We start from the raw sequence: 13662 nt of genomic DNA on the forward strand, positions 1-13662 counted from the left end.
ACAGTTTTGGGCCCCTCGTCGTAGAAAAGATGTGCTGGCATTGAAGATGGTCCAGAGGAGGTTCACTAGGATGATCCCAGGAATGAAAGGGTTATTATATGGAGAACATTTGATGGCTGTACTCGCTGGAATTCAGAAGGATGAAAGGCCTAGAAAGAGTAGATGTGGAAAGGATGTTTCCCGGGTGGGAGGGTCTAGTACAAGAGAGCAAAGCTTCAGGATAGAGGGGTGCCCTTTCAAAGCTAAGATGCAGAAAAATTTCTTTAGCCTAAGGGTGGTGAATCTGTGGAATTTGTTGTCACATGCAGCTGTGAAGGCCAGGTCTTTGAGTGTATTTAAGGCAGCGATTGATAGGTTTTTGATTGGACATGGCATCAAAGGTTACACGGAGAAGGTCAGGAACTGGGGTTGAGGAGGTGAAAAAAAAGGATCGTCCATGATTAAATGGCGGAGCAGACTTGCTGGATCAGATGGCCTAATTCTGCTCCTATGTCCTATAGTCTTATGGTCTTACTCTTTGCCTCCTGCCAATCAACTACTGCATTATCCATGCTAGAATCTTTCCTGTAATACCATGGGCTCATGGCTTGTTAAAAAGCCTCATGCATGGCATCTTGTCAAAGACCTTCTGAAAATCCAAGTACACAACATCAACTGATTCTCCTTTGTCTATCCTGCATGTATTTTCTTCAAAGAATTCCAACAGATTCCCTTGAGGAAACCATGCTGACTATAGCCAATTTTATCATGTGCCTCCAAATGCCCTAAAACCACATCCTTAACAGTCAACATCTTCCTGACAACCAAGGTCAGTCTAACTGGCCTATAATTACCTTTCTTTTGCCTCTCTCCTTTCCTGAATTTGCAATTTTCCAGTCTTCCAGAATCATACCAGAATCTAGTGATTCTTGAAAGATCATTACTAACGTCTCCACAATCTCTTCAGCAACCTCATTCAGAACACTGGGGTGTACACCATCTGGTCCAGCTGACCTCTCTACCTTCAGAACTTTCATTTTCCCAAGAACATTTTCCCTGGTAGTGTAATGTTGCAGACTTCATAACCCCGATGCCTAGAACCTCCGCCATACTACTAGTGTCTTCCACAGTGAAGACTGATGAAAAATACTTAATCTGTTTGTCTGCCATTTCCCCCATTACTACCCCTCTAGCATTTTTTCCAGTGGTCCAATATCTACTCTCATCTCTTTCACACTTTATGTATATAAAGAACATTTTGGTATCGAATATTATTGACTAGCTTACTTTCATCTTGGTGTACAAAGGTTATTGTAAATCTAGTCAAGAATGAGAGCTACAAAATGATCAGAAAAGTAGGCACTGTAATGATAGAGATCTAGAAGATTATAAGGCTAGCAGGAAGGAGTTTAAGAATGAAATTAAGAGAGCCAGAAGGGGCCATGAGAAGGCCTTGGCAGACAGGATTAAGAACAACACCAAGGCATTCTACAAGTATGTGAAGAGCCAGAGGATAAGACGTGAGAGAATAGGACCAATCAAGTGTGACAGTGGAAAAGTGTGTATGGAACCGGAAGAGATAGCAGAGGTTCTTAATGAATACTTTGCTTCAGTATTCACTATGGAGAATGTTCTTGGTGATCATAAGGTTGACTTGCAGTGGACTGAAAAGCTTGAGCATGTAGATAATAAGAGGCTGTGCTGGAACTTTTGGAAAGCATCAAGTTGGCTAAGTCACTGGGACCGGACAAGATGTACACCGGGCTATTGTGGAAGGCGAGGAAGGAGATTGCTGAGCCTCTGGTGATGATCTTTGTATCAGGAATGAGGATGAGAGAGGTTCTAGAGGATTAGAGGGTTGCGGATGTTGTCCCCTTATTCGAGAAGGGGAGTAGAGATGGCCCAGGAAATTATAGACCAGTGGGTCTTACCTCAGTGGTTGGTAAGCTGATGGAGAAGATCCTGAGAGGAAGGATTTTTGAACATTTGGAGAGGCATAATATGGTTAGGAATAGTCAGTATGGCTTTGTCAAGGGCAGGTCATGCCTTACGAACCTGATTGAATTTTTTGAGGATGTGACTAAACATGTTGATGAAGAGATGTAGTGTATATGGATTTCAGCAAGGCATTGGATAAGGTACCCCATGCAAGGCTTATTGAGAAAGTAAGGAGGCATGGGATCCAAGGGGACATTGCTTTGTGGATCCAGAACTGGCTTGCCCACAGAAGGCAAAGAGTGGTTGTAGATGAATCATATTCTGCATGGAGGTCGGTGACCTGTGGTGTGCCTCAGGGATCTGTTCTGGGATCCCTTCTCTTCATGATTTTTATAAATGATGAGGAAGTGGAGTGATGAGTTAGTAAATTTGCTGATGGCACAAGATTGGGGGTGTTGTGGATAATATGGAGGGGTGTCAGAGTTTACAGCAGGACATTGATAGGATGCAAAACTGGGCTGAGAAGTGGCAGAGGGAGTTCAACCCAGATAAGTGTGAGGTGGTTCAATTTGTTAGGTGAAATATGATGGCAGAATATAGTATTAATGGTAATACTCTTGTCAGTGTGGAGGATCAGAGAGATCTTGGTGTCTGAGTCCAGAGAACACTCAAAGCAGCTGCACAAGTTGACTTTTGATTAAGAAAGCATATGGTGCATTGGCCTTCATCAACCATCAAATTGAGCTTAAGAGCCGAGAGGTAATGTTGCAGCAATATAGGACCCTGGTCAGACCCCACTTGGAGTACTGTGCTCAATTCTGGTCGCCTCACCACAGGAAGGACATGGAAACCATAGAAAGAGTGCAGAGGAGATTTACAAGGATGTTGCCTGGATTGGAGGGCGTACCTTACGAGAATAGGTTGAGTGAACTTGGCCTTTTCTCCTGGGAGCGATGGAGGATGAGAGGTCACCAGATAGAGGTGTACAAGATAATAAGAGGCATTAATCATGTGGGTAGTCAGAGGCTTTTTCCCAGGGTTAAAATGGTTAGCACGAGAGGGCACAGTTTTAAGGTGTTTGAAAGTAGGTAGAGAGGAGATGTCAGGGGTAAGTGTTTTGCTCAGAGTGGGAGTGCATGGAATGGGCTGCCGGTGGTAGTGGGGGAGGCGGATACGATAGAGTCTTTTAAGAGGCTCCTGGATAGGTACATGGAGCTAAGAAAAATAGGGGGTTATGGGTAACCCTAGGTAGTTCTAAGGTAAGGACATGTTCTGCACAGCTTTGTGGGCCGAAGGGCCTGTATTATGCTGTTGGTTTTCTATCTTCTATGTTCATATTCCATCTTTACCTTAATGACCTTTTAGTTCCCTTCTGTTGCTTTTTAATACTCCAACTTCCCACTAATTCTTGCTCTGTTAGAGAACATGTGCTGGATAAATTTGGGTTGTTTTCTATGGAGTGTCAGAGGCAGAGGGAAGATCTGACAAAGGCTAATCATATTGAGACATGTAGGCAGAGTGGACAGAGTGTCTGCTTCCCAGGGTTGTAATGTCACACACCAGAGGGCACGCATTGAAAGTGAAAGGTGTAGGTTCAAAGGGGTGTGAGGAGGAAATCTTTTAATCGAGAGTGGTGGATGTTTGGAATGTTCTGCTCGATATGGTGGGAAAGGCAAACACATTCGAGGCTTTAAAGAGACGTTTGAATAGGCACATGGATGTAAGGACGATGGAGGGATCTGGCCATGGTGAGTGTAGGAGGAATTAACGTTTGGGTGTTTTTGATTTGCACACTGTGGGTCGAGAGGCATGTTCTGTGCTGTACTCTGTATCTGATGCCATTTACAGATTAGGCAAGGTGTGATTGTTGCTGCTACTGGTCTCTTCTTGCACCACGTTTTTTTTGGGTAATACGGGAAGCGGGCGGAAAATGTCTTTCAATCTGAAACTTCCCGTTTCACAACGACGGAGAACCCGGACTGATCACGGTACACGGATCCGGATACGGACAAGTCTTCCCTTTTTCGGTGGCCATTAGCCTCGAAACATTTTAACCGGACGGAGTCCATCAGGAGGCCGGCTCCAGCCCCGAGTCAGACACCATCCCGAGTCGGTGTTCGGCTGCTCTGAACGTCCCCGCACCGCCGCCATGGGCAAAGTGAAGACCTTCGCGATCCTCTACGACCGCCCCACCTACTCCTGCGGGGAGTGGGTCTCCGGACGGATCGTGGTGGAGCTTGCGGAGCAGATCGAGGTGAAACTTCTGAAAATCCACGCCAAGGGCCAGGCGTCTGTTGAATGGACAGAAAGCGACACTTCCGACAACGACCACACTTACACTCAGGAGCTGCGATACTTCAAGCACAAGCACAAGTACCTGCTGGTTGGGACAGGTAGGTGTGCGCTCGCGTTGCACGGAGATCTTTCCAAATCGGCTCCAAAGTGTCCACAAACCCAGCAACTGGCCTGTTCTCCGTCTGACAAGAGTTAGTGTGACCGCCGGTGGCGGCGGCTGATGGGCTCTGCGCCACTGGAGCTTCCTTTAGTCAGCTCGGGAAACGATTATAGATGCAGATGATCAATGTGGAAATTCTAACTTTCACTGGGCGTTCGGATCGCTTGAGTTCATGACTCTGCACGTACACTTTCTCTGTAATATAGGAGAACACTCTGCATCTAGTGATCATAATGTCATCGTTTCAAAGTAAGTATAGAAAACGACAGCGACACACAAAATGCTGGAGGAACTCAGCAGGCCAGGCAGCAGCTATGGAGAAGAAGTATAGTGGACGTTTTGGGCGGAGGACTGGAGGAAAAAATGAGTAGAAAAGGTGGGTGGGAAGAAATACTTGGTGATAGGTGAAACCGGTAAGGGGAGGGGTGAAGTAAAGTGCTAGGAAGTTGATTGATTGTTGAAAGAGATACAGGGCTGGAGAAGGAATCTGAGGGGAGAGGACAGAAGCCCACGGAAGAAAGGGAACAGGGAGGAGCACCAGAGGGAGGTGATGGGCAGGTAAGGAGATGAGGTGAGAGGGGGAAAGGGCAAGGTGCGGGGGGGGGGGGGGTGATTACCAGAAGTCGAAGTTCATGCCGTCAGGCTGGAGGCCACCCAGACAGTATCAGGTGTTGGACCTCCAACCTGCGTGTAGCCTTATCATGCCACTTTTTCTGGCAGAAGGAACAAAGGTGTTTGGTGAAGCGGTCTCCCAATCTCCATCGGGTCTCACCAATATACAGGAGGCCAAGGAGTGGTGAACAGATCTGAATGCAATCAGCTGTGAGATGATGCATTTTGGAAAGTCAGATTAGTGTAGGATTATACAACGAATGGTAGGGCACAAGGGAGTTTTACATCCTGTGCCCAACATATTGATGCAATTACAATGAAGTTTTAGCTACTCCCTTCTGGCAAACGGTACCGCAGCATTAAAGCCAGGACCAACAGGCTACGGGACAGCTTCTTTCTGCAAGCAATTAGTCTTGTAAATTGGTCTGAATAGTGCGACGGAGTCATAATGCAAAGATTCTTACTCCGTCACGTTGTGGGATGGATATAAGATTTAAATAAATTCAATTGGTAGAAACACATCTCCACCCCGCCACCCAGTTCTATATACATTTATTGTAATTTAGAGCGTTTTATTATTATGTATTGCTGCTGCAAAACGACAAATTTGACGAGCTATGCTAGAGATGTTAAACTTGATCCTGATGTTAGCTAAATACGGCTGGTTCCGGAGGGCTGGCAGCCGCACGGTGGGCTGAAGGGCGTTTCCCTGGTGTCTGCTGCCAGTTGCAGATTAGGCAAGTTATGACAATGATTTGGGTCTTGCAGCTGGTCGTTTGTGTGAAGCGGGCGGAGCCCGTCTTTCAACCTGAAACTTCCCATTTCACAACGACAGAGCACACGGACTAATCACAGTTCACCATCCTTACCCGTGTTTTCCGTGATTGTTGAGTTTATAAATCCGACAAAAAATGGGAACGAGGACCCCACCGTATAAAGCCCAAAAAGTGAGCTTTTCTCTTATGGGCCTCTTGCGCTGACGGTGTGTGTGGTTTGGATATACTAGCCCTTCCCTCAGAACGGAAGCAGGACCCGCGTAGGGACAGACAAGCCTTCCCGTTTCAGTCAGCATTTCTCACGAAATCTTTTAGCGGGGTGGAGCCCATCAGGAGGCCGGCTCCAGCCCCGAGTCAGACACATCCCGAGTCGGTGTTCGGCTGCTCGGAACGTCCCCGCACCGCCGCCATGGGCAAAGTGAAGACCTTCGCGATCCTCTACGACCGCCCCACCTACTCCTGCAGGGAGTGGGTCTCCGGACGGATCGTGGTGGAGCTTGCGGAGCAGATCGAGGTGAAACTTCTGAAAATCCACGCCAAGGGCCAGGCGTACGTTGAATGGACAGAAAGCGACACTTCCGACAACGACCACACTTACAGCCAGAAGCTGCGATACTTCAAGCACAAGCACAAGCACCTGTTGGTTGGGACAGGTAGGTGTGCGCTCGCGTTGCACGGAGATCTTTCCAAATCGGCTCCAAAGTGTCCACAAACCCAGCAACTGGCCTGTTCTCCGTCTGACAAGAGTTAGTGTGACCGCCGGTGGCGGCGGCTGATGGGCTCTGCGCCACTGGAGCTTCCTTTAGTCAGCTCGGGAAACGATTATAGATGCAGATGATCAATGTGGAAATTCTAACTTTCACTGGGCGTTCGGATCGCTTGAGTTCATGACTCTGCACGTACACTTTCTCTGTAATATAGGAGAACACTCTGCATCTAGTGATCATAATGTCATTCGTTTCAAAGTAAGTATAGAAAACGACAGCGACACACAAAATGCTGGAGGAACTCAGCAGGCCAGGCAGCAGCTATGGAGAAGAAGTATAGTGGACGTTTTGGGCGGAGGACTGGAGGAAAAAATGAGTAGAAAAGGTGGGTGGGAAGAAATACTTGGTGATAGGTGAAACCGGTAAGGGGAGGGGTAAAGTAAAGTGCTAGGAAGTTGATTGATTGTTGAAAGAGATACAGGGCTGGAGAAGGAATCTGAGGGGAGAGGACAGAAGCCCACGGAAGAAAGGGAACAGGGAGGAGCACCAGAGGGAGGTGATGGGCAGGTAAGGAGATGAGGTGAGAGGGGGAAAGGGCAAGGTGCGGGGGGGGGGGGGTGATTACCAGAAGTCGAAGTTCATGCCGTCAGGCTGGAGGCCACCCAGACAGTATCAGGTGTTGGACCTCCAACCTGCGTGTAGCCTTATCATGCCACTTTTTCTGGCAGAAGGAACAAAGGTGTTTGGTGAAGCGGTCTCCCAATCTCCATCGGGTCTCACCAATGTACAGGAGGCCACGCTGGACACAGTAGCTGACCTCAACAGACTCACAGGTGAAGTGTTGCCTCACCTGGAAGGACTGCTTGGGGCCCTGAATAGTAGTGAGGGAGGAGGTGGGGTCGGGGCAGGTGTAGCACTTGTTATGCTTGCTGGGGAAGTGTCAGGAGGGATGATTGGACAAGGGAGTCACGTGGGGAGTGATCCTGCATAAAGCAGGAAGTGGTGGGAGGGAAAGGTGTGCTTGGTGGTGGGATCCTATTGGAGGTTGTGGAAGTTAGAGAATTGTGAGGTAGATGTGGAAACTGGTAGAGTGGTAAGCGGATGGACCATGTAGGGCAGGGTGGAAGTTCAAGGCAAAGTTGGAAGTCGACATGCTCCATATGGGTGCAGGAAGCAGCATGATAATAGGTCTTGGCCATGGGTTGAGATTCTAAATAGGAGAAAGAACAGTTTTGATCGTATCAGAAAGAATCTGGCAAGTATGGATTGGGACAGGCTGTTTTCTGGCAAAGGTGTGTTTGATAAGTGGGAGGCCTACAAAAACATAATTTACCAAGAGGTCTTGTAGTTATTCCCATGCTTGTTGGCACATGTAGTTGTATAGTATCAGTACAGGTTTTAAACCTCCTTTGAGAGGGTGTATGGCTCTCACCTAGGGCCTGCTAGGGTATCCTGTCAAAGGTAGCGTGCACAGATAGTGATCAGCAATGTGCTGTAAAATTTCAGCAGATCTCAGCTGGCGTTGAACAAGTAACAGTCGGTATAAAGGAGAAGTGTAGTAACCATAAGTTAAAGTCAATTCTAGACCAGCTCCACATTAGGGGTAGTGAAGAACAATAAGCTCAGCTAAGACCTTTACTGGCTATGGTAGAGAAGTTTCATGGTTTCTTATTGGATTCAAAGTTCACAATAAATACTGGCAATAATCTGTTATTTCACTTCATAAGTACAAAGTTGAGAGCAATTGAGCAAAGATGGATCTCACAGTTGTCAGTGTTTGATTGTTCAGTATCATCCAGGTCGGAGCAATACTGTGGCTGATACCCTCTCTAGGGAGCTTGAGCCTATCTCAGAGGATGCCAAGTTTGACAGCTCTGTGACGACCTGTAGTCTGATCAGTCCCGGCACTCTCTTGACCCGGTACTGGTTACCACTGGTCTTAAAGCTGTAAGGTCAAGCAAATATGAGTTCCTGAAGTTGGTACTGTACCAGCAATGTAAGTGGTCTGATGCAAGAAAACATTCCAACCCTCCTGGGTTATTCTGATGGAGACCTGCACACTTTTCAGCAGCAAGACCCTGTGTTAAGTGTCTTCAGAAACTTGTGGGACAGGAGAAAGAAAGCTGAATACCAAGGAATTTAAAGATCTATGTAAACCTGTTTTGCCTCTGTTAGAGGAGGAGAAGCATGGGGAGTTTTATCAGCTTCTGCTACCTACCAGCTTGAGGAGTAAAGTGTTGGGGTGTGTACATGACTCTACGGGCCACCAAGGCATCGAGCATACTCTGCACTTGCTGGGAAGCAGGTGTTTTTGAGTGGGCATGCATTAGGATGGGGTGCAGTGTGCAATTGTCTGCATAGTGTGTTAACTAAAATGCCACACCCCAAGATCCATCGCCCCAGTGAAATAGTTTCTTCTCTGCCACTTGAAGTTGCTGTAGATTTGACTCTACTTGAGCAGGCAGCTGATGGGCATGAGTATGTTTTAGTAGTCAGTCGTTTTTACAAAATTGACCCAAGCATTCCCAATTGGGGATCAAAAGGCCAATACCACAGCAAAGGTGCTCTTGAGAAAATGGTCTATTAAGTAGAGTTCCTGAGAGGTTGCATGCTGACCATGGCCATTACTTTGAAAATGAGGTCATAACTGAGCTTTGCAAACTGTATGGAGTAAAGAAAAGTTGTACTACACTCCATCATCCTACTGGCAACGCTCAGTGTGAGCGTTTCAATGGGACGATGTGTGATTTGTTGCGTGTGTTACCTCCGGAGAAGTAACGCAGGTGGCTTGAGCATCCACCCGAGTTAGTGAACGCGTATAATGTGACACCTCACCCCACCACCAGATATTCCCCTTATTACCTACTGTTTGGTGTTGATCCCCACTTGCCCATGGATGCTCTGCTGGGGCGAGAACCGTCTGTGTACAGGAAATACGACGGGTTATCCACAAACCAGAAAGGACTGAGTGATGCTCATGCCAGAGCAAAAGAATAGACAATAATAGATAGACAATAGACAATAGGTGCAGAAGTAGACCATTCGGCCCCTCGAGTCTGCACCGCCATTCTGAGATCATGGCTGATCATTCACTATCAATACCCAGTCCCTGCCTTGTCCCCATACTCTGAGCAGAAGGCTGCAGAATGCATTGCCTTACAGGAGGATAAAATTCATTGTCCTAAGATTGATATAAATGTACTGGTGTACCTCTGGAACAGACCATTAGGCCGTAATAGGTCCAGGATGCTTGGAAATCAATTGTCTACAGGGTGGTAGAGGTGCCAGACAACACATACCCTGTGGAACCTTTGGAAGGAGGACCTATCAAGAGGGTGAACAGGGTAGACATGGGCCCTGTGTGAATGTTCCCACCCCAGCTCCTCAAAGAAGACTGCAAACTCCTGTAAATCAGGCTAGCCCTTCCCTGGGACATGAATCAGATTCTGAGAATGGAGTGATATTGGTAAGATGTGCCAGGATAGCGTATATGGAATCTCGACCCTAGCCTTGACAACCTATCTTCTGCAACTGAGATTATAGGGTCTGTGAGTGCTGATATGGGTTCGGGTGTTGGTAGCCATTTTTGCGGCACCCCACAGGAGTAAAAGAGTAAATGCTGGATGGCACTCTAACCCACACCTAGATGTGGCCTCCAAAAAAAAACCTGCGGCAGTGTCACAGATACTGGTTAGTCTACGTTAGTTCTATTCGGAGAAGCAGTTAGAGGTTAACGTACCTTTGCAGTGGGTGGTTAACCGAGGATGCTTGCCTGTGTTCAGGGGAGAATGTAACCAGGTGACCATTGAATATCATTACTTATTGTTGAAGTGCACTTGTACCTGTTACCCAGGTAACACTAAAATAGCTGCTTGTGCCTTCAAGAGAAAACTGAGATCATTATGCACATACAGAGCAGAAACAAGAGTTATAATGTTCTAGAAAGGACATCAAGTACTGGGAGCTGCTTTTTCCCCAAAGGAGTGCTGGATGTGTGGTGAGGAAAGATGTTCATGAGTAAGGTGTCAGTGCTGGGTAGTGTGGTTGGGTGAAGATCCTTATCTCCTTATGAGCAAGGAGAATTAATTTCGGGGACTAGCCTATACATATTAGGAAGTTAACCACAGGTATGCCAAAAATTACCACTACCCTATTGGTTTTGTATATTGTTTTATTTTCATACTGTGTACTTAACTAGTTGATACATGTGTGGACCGAAATTAAGCTGAGATTGTAACTGCAGGAACTGTGGTTTTTAAAATTCATTTTGTTGTTTTATTTTGTTGCCTTCTTTCTGTATTCAAAAATCTAAAACAGATGAAGGAATTAAGACCCAAAAAAGTATTTGTTCTGTGCGTGTATTTTCCCAGGCTACAAAGTGTATTAACCCTCTCTAGTTGGCTAGCAAGACTGTCCAATCTGCATGTGTTTGGCCCACAGCCCTCTAAACTTCTGCAATATTTAAAAATCACTTGGGTAAGTACATAAATAGCAAAGTCAGAAAATGCATAATAATCACTTAATATGATAACAGAAGAGAATGAAAGGGGAAAATAGAGACTCGAGAGGTTCTACAGATGCTGGGAACACAGACAAAACAGGGCGGAACTCTGCAGGCCACCTTTGGAGGAGAATTAATGGCCAATAATTTGGGCCAAGCCTTCATCAAGGCAAAGGTCATGACTTGAAACCTTGGCTCTTTATTTCTCCATAGATGCTGCCTGACTTGTTGACTTCCTCCCACAATCTGTGTGAAAGATAAAATTAGTTCTGCCGTTTAGTAGGAATGAGTTTATTTATTTGAGATGTACTGCCGAGTTAGCTCTTCGAGCTGTGCCACCCAGCAACCCACCAATTAACCTTAATCACAGAACAATTTACAATGACCGATTGATCTACTAATGTCTTTGGAAACCCACACGTTCGACGGTGAAAATCTACGGACTCCTTACAGATGATGTCAGGTTTGAACTCTGAACTCCTCCTTCCCAAGCCTTTACAACATTGAGCTAACCACCGTGCTTCTCTAGCACCCTTAGTTCTGCTGTTGGTAGGAATGAGTATATATGCACATGTTGAACATGTGGATGTAGTCATAGGAATTCAATGGTATATGTGGATGTGCAGAAGACAGAGCAGTCTGTAGGAGATTAATGCATGGAATTAGTGATTTATGTACCAGTGTGGATTGAGAGCTAATAGGAGTCAATTTAGCAGGCTTCTGTTTGATTTGATGGCAGAGATGGTGCTTGTGTGTTTCGGCCAAACATTTATATCCAGAAGTTCCCCAGGGGACCCAATGCAATATTCATCAATTTGCTAAATGACAGGACAGTTACTGGAATATTATTAGTCATGATGATACAAAATTCTTTCAAGAAAATATGAGCAAACTGGGTGACAGTGCTACCACGGGAAAGAAAGTGGGAGAAAACGAGAGGTTCAATTTCAACTTGATCATCATTCAGACGTACACATGTATACCATCGAACGCGATAATGTTCCTCCGGACCAAGGTGCACAACACAGAACATAACTCACACAACACAAAATAATATTACTACTAATTGACAAATAACAGGTTGCATATAGAACACATATTTTTTTAAAGTAGTATAACGCTACTGGTGCTTCATACGTGATGAGAACTGGGTGGTGGCAGAGAGTCCAGTAGTCTTACAGCCTGGGTGAAAAAGCTATTTCTCAACCTAATAGACGTGGGTTTCCTCTGGGTGCTCTGTTTTTCTCTCCCAGTACTGATTAGTAGGTTAATTGGTCATTGTAAATTGCCCCATGATTAGGCTGGGGTTAAATTGAGGTTGCTGAGTGGTGTGGTGTGGTCCCACATTGTATCTCAATTACTTGAATAGAAAACACGTAAGTGGTTACCCACTTAAGTAGAAAAACAAAAAGACAGTATTTTGTGGCATAGTGAACAATGAGGAAGTCGATCAAAGTGATCTGGAAAATGGGCTGAAAAATGGCAGGTAGAATTGAAAGCAGTCAAGTGTGATTGTCATGGAAGTGCAAACTAGGAACACCAGAGTGACTTCAAGTTTCATTTTTAAAATCTTACTATCATGACATGGAGAGTCTGCAGCAGTCTCCACAGCTACCAGAACTGATTTTGGGTTACACAGAGCTCATTTATACAGCGAGCCAAACAACTTCACATAATTTTATTTAGCATCCCACAGTCAGTACATGATAAATCATTTAAAAGGCATGTCAATTTTCTCTCAGCACGAATCTACCAGTCCTCTTTGTTCCCTGTTATCAGAACTTCTAATTTACCCCCAGATGCATTCTCCCTCCTGGTCCCAGGGGCCTAGGATCTTGTTTGTATGAATTCCCGGCAATGCACTTATCATCCAAGGTTATTCTTGACTCTCATCATAGTCTTAAGTCCATCTGCTCCAGAATGGTCAAGTATCCCATCATACACCCGTTTAACCATTTCTACCACAGTGATATGTTGCCCTTTGGAAGGACGATCCAGGTTAGGGCTTGCACAGTAAATGTTGTGCTCTGAGAGGTGTAGTAAGGTGGATCTGGGAATACAGGCCCAGAATTTCATGCAAGTGGCATCACAGGTAGATAGGGTTGTAAAGAGCTTTTGGCACATTGGTTTTCATTAACCTGTGGCTTCTGCATTGGGAATTTGAGGGGCTTGAGGACATGAGGTCCATGGAGAGGTTGAGTAGGTTATGAATTTATTCCCTGAAGTGTAGGAGAATGAGGGACGATCTTGTAGAGGCACAGTACTATGTAAAACTCTCAAGCTCACATGTATACAGCTACGGTGGCTAAGACTTTTGCACAGTACTGTATATAAAATTATGAGAGGTATAGATGGTGAATACATTGCAGGCTTTTTCCCCCCGGGTTTGGTGAGACTGAACTAGGGGTCATGGGTTAAGTGTGAAAGGTGAAATCTTTAAGGGGAATCGGAGAGGGAACCATGTTACTCAGGGTATTGTGAGTATGACACGAACTCCCAGTGGAAATTGTGGAAGTAGGTTCAATTGTAACAGTTGAGAGGTGTTTGGAAAGGTACAAAGATGAGAGGGGTATGGAAGACTATGGTGCAGGTAGGTAGGACGAAGCAGAAAACCAAGTCGGCACAAACTAGATGTGCCAAAGGGCCTGGTTCTGTGGTGTGATTATCTATGACTGTCTCCACTTACTGCTTTGG

At 45.7% G+C, this 13662-nt stretch overlaps 1 protein-coding gene across 6 annotated transcripts in view; it reads left to right on the forward strand.

Annotated features, from left to right (window-relative positions):
* Positions 1 to 13662, forward strand: part of LOC132393902 (arrestin domain-containing protein 3-like) — a 72250-nt gene that overhangs the window by 35071 nt on the left and 23517 nt on the right. Inside the window, exon 2 of one of the 6 annotated variants that reach the window (XM_059969325.1) lies at positions 6097 to 6413. The exons of 3 other annotated variants lie outside the window; for them this stretch is intronic. In XM_059969325.1, the coding sequence (XP_059825308.1) occupies positions 6170 to 6413 (244 nt within the window). In that variant the 5' untranslated portion in view covers positions 6097 to 6169. Of the gene's footprint in view, positions 1 to 3986; positions 4311 to 5642; positions 6414 to 13662 lie in introns of those variants that run through there. 2 more of the 6 variants (XM_059969324.1, XM_059969323.1) reach the window with 2 other exon arrangements.

This window comes from Hypanus sabinus, chromosome 5 (genome assembly GCF_030144855.1).
Source record: "Hypanus sabinus isolate sHypSab1 chromosome 5, sHypSab1.hap1, whole genome shotgun sequence".
NCBI lineage: Eukaryota > Metazoa > Chordata > Chondrichthyes > Myliobatiformes > Dasyatidae > Hypanus > Hypanus sabinus.